This window comes from Sphaeroforma arctica (genome assembly GCF_001186125.1).
Source record: "Sphaeroforma arctica JP610 unplaced genomic scaffold supercont1.430, whole genome shotgun sequence".
In the NCBI taxonomy this organism is placed as follows: Eukaryota; class Ichthyosporea; order Ichthyophonida; genus Sphaeroforma; species Sphaeroforma arctica.
Window position 1 is genome coordinate 30,634 of NW_014040128.1, and position 2,500 is coordinate 33,133.

Below are 2,500 nucleotides of genomic sequence, written 5' to 3' on the forward strand. Positions count from 1 at the left end.
TATATATATATATATATATATATACGCACCTGCTCAATCTCCTCCTGTTTGTCCTTGCAGTCCATGCCCTTCTTGACGCTGACCTCGTGGAATTTGTTCTCCTCAGTGTTGAGCAGCAGCAGCTCGTTCATGAACGACCCAGACACAGCCCATTCTGTTTCCTGGTCTGTTACGCCGCCAAATGAGTATGCCTAAATAAGGAAATGGAGTGCTGATGGTTAGCCTGGGTTGGACTGGGTCGGGATATGAGAGATGGATGGATGCGATACGACAGCCAGCCGGACGATGGCGTATACACATGATCACTTGCATGCATCGTACATGCATACACGAGTACATGTGCAGTTAACGGATAAGTGTTTTATTTGACAAATATGTGTTTATGTCGGATAAGTCCTCTTATAACATAGTACATGTCATGTAACCCTCAGCCGCACCACGCAATATCGTATGCACCAAAGCAATCACCACTGATCCTAAGACGTTGATAAGTGACGACAAACGCACAAATGAATACATATCATCCACTCCACAAATCACTACACCCACCACAGCACATGGTTGTGTAGGAGTACCACCACACCACCTAACAACAACACGCCACACCACCTAACAACTACACGTCACACCGCCTCAATGATACACCTACATGACCCCCACAGCCCTTACACCGCACCTGATTGGAGTTGTCTCTCATCACACAGTTGACTCCGGTGCGTGTGCCGGGCACAGAGCCTGTGGCCTTGAGCTTGAGCCACCGCCACGTGCACGTGGGCCTGACGACACTGGAGATATCTGTGGCCGACGTTTCGATGCGCAGGAGCTCCCACATGTCGGCCAGTTGCATGCCTTGCTCCTCCGCAATGCCCTTGACCTTCTCTCGTCTGTAGCCGCCCATGACCAGTATGCGGTCTTCGCCTGTGGCGATCATCTGCGTGGACGTGAGCGCAGGCAGCAGAGTTAGAGGGGCCTGGCGCAGGAGGGAGTGGTGCTTTGGTAGGTAGGGTTAGAGGGGGCTGAAGCGGAATCTTTGCCCAATCAGTCAGTAGGACCCATAACAAAGTAGAAATACAACCATTTGAGATATCTACAGATCGGACGTGTCGTATGCCGTTTGAATGTATATGGATAGTGCACCCAGCGCTTCAGAGAAACCAACTCTGTATCATCATATCCAAATCCCAGTCGGACATGACTGTATCACGGGCACAACATCCAAGACTAGTAGACTACTACACCCCCCACCCCATACACGCAGAAAGTGAGGCATCGACCACGACGGAGATACACCCAACTATATATACACGAAGTGGGGCCCTGGCCCACAACCTTCAATGCATACACCTATGTACACAACAAGAAGGGCCTGAGCCCACAAACCTCAATGCACCCAACTTTGTACACAGGAAGTATGAGCCTTGGTCCACACTTATCCATACACGCACCTATATACACAACAAGTAGGGCCTAGGCCAACATTTCTCAATGCACTCAGCTATGTACACAGGAAGTAGAGCCTTAAATCACACTTCTCCATACACGCACCTGGAACGCTGACCGGGCCGACGGACTGATGACCTGTTTGGTGATGGTGGTTTGCATCCACACACGCGTCTCGAGATCGTACACGTGTACATCATCCATGTACTTGGGAGTGGACTTGCCGTTGTCAAAGTACCCGCCAAAAACGACCAATGAGTTCCCGGCAATGACCATACGGTGGCCACTGCGCGGTGTAGGCCCATTTGTAGCCGTCAGTTTCTCCCACTTTTGCTCCTTGAAGTAGTATACCTGCAGAGGGAGCGTACATGGCAGTCAATAAGGCGAGGCGAGGTTCTTACAAAGGGTGCGTCATCCAATATATTGCGTGAATGCTCGCCGAGCTAAGCTAAAGACTTCCGAGAAAAAGGAAAGAGGCGCAATCACCATCGCTTTGGCCCACACTTCACGTGCGGAGGGCTACACACACATGTGCCTTAGCATTTTATAGGCACACACTTCAGTGTGCGTGACAACGAAGTACAGTGTAGCGCAAATGTGCTTGATTCACCAAACACGTTCTACGCCACGGGCATACCCATAAATCGTTGTAGTGCTTGAACTTCTCCTGATTTCTAGAGCTGTATTCGCCACCAAACACATACAATTCACCCCCGCCGCGGGCTCGTACGGCGCTAGCGTGTCCGCACCTAAACAGAACAGGACAGGGCCGGATGGGACAAGACAGCGATGTTAAAACATCCTTTGGGAAAATATACAAGTAGACTGTGAGTCGGGGTTAAGTGGTAATGCTTCAAATGTTCAGAGCCCTTATGCATGTTATAAGTACAACCCATAGCCACGCAGCGTTGTGCTATTACAATCCGTGTGTGCTTCTCAGTTCATATCAACAAAGCATACATACATACATACATACATACATGCATATATAAACATACATACATACATACATACATTACATACATACATACATACATACATACATACATACAAACATACA

At 49.0% G+C, this 2,500-nt stretch overlaps 1 protein-coding gene across 1 annotated transcript in view; it reads right to left on the reverse strand.

Annotated features, from left to right (window-relative positions):
- SARC_06173 (hypothetical protein) overlaps positions 1-2,500 on the reverse strand; it is a gene marked incomplete at its 5' end in the record, with an annotated part of 7,429 nt that overhangs the window by 3,532 nt on the left and 1,397 nt on the right. Inside the window, 4 exons of the mRNA XM_014299934.1 lie at positions 30-191; positions 677-931; positions 1,546-1,791; positions 2,078-2,189. Coding sequence (XP_014155409.1) covers positions 30-191; positions 677-931; positions 1,546-1,791; positions 2,078-2,189 — 775 coding nt within the window. The remainder of the gene's footprint in view (positions 1-29; positions 192-676; positions 932-1,545; positions 1,792-2,077; positions 2,190-2,500) is intronic.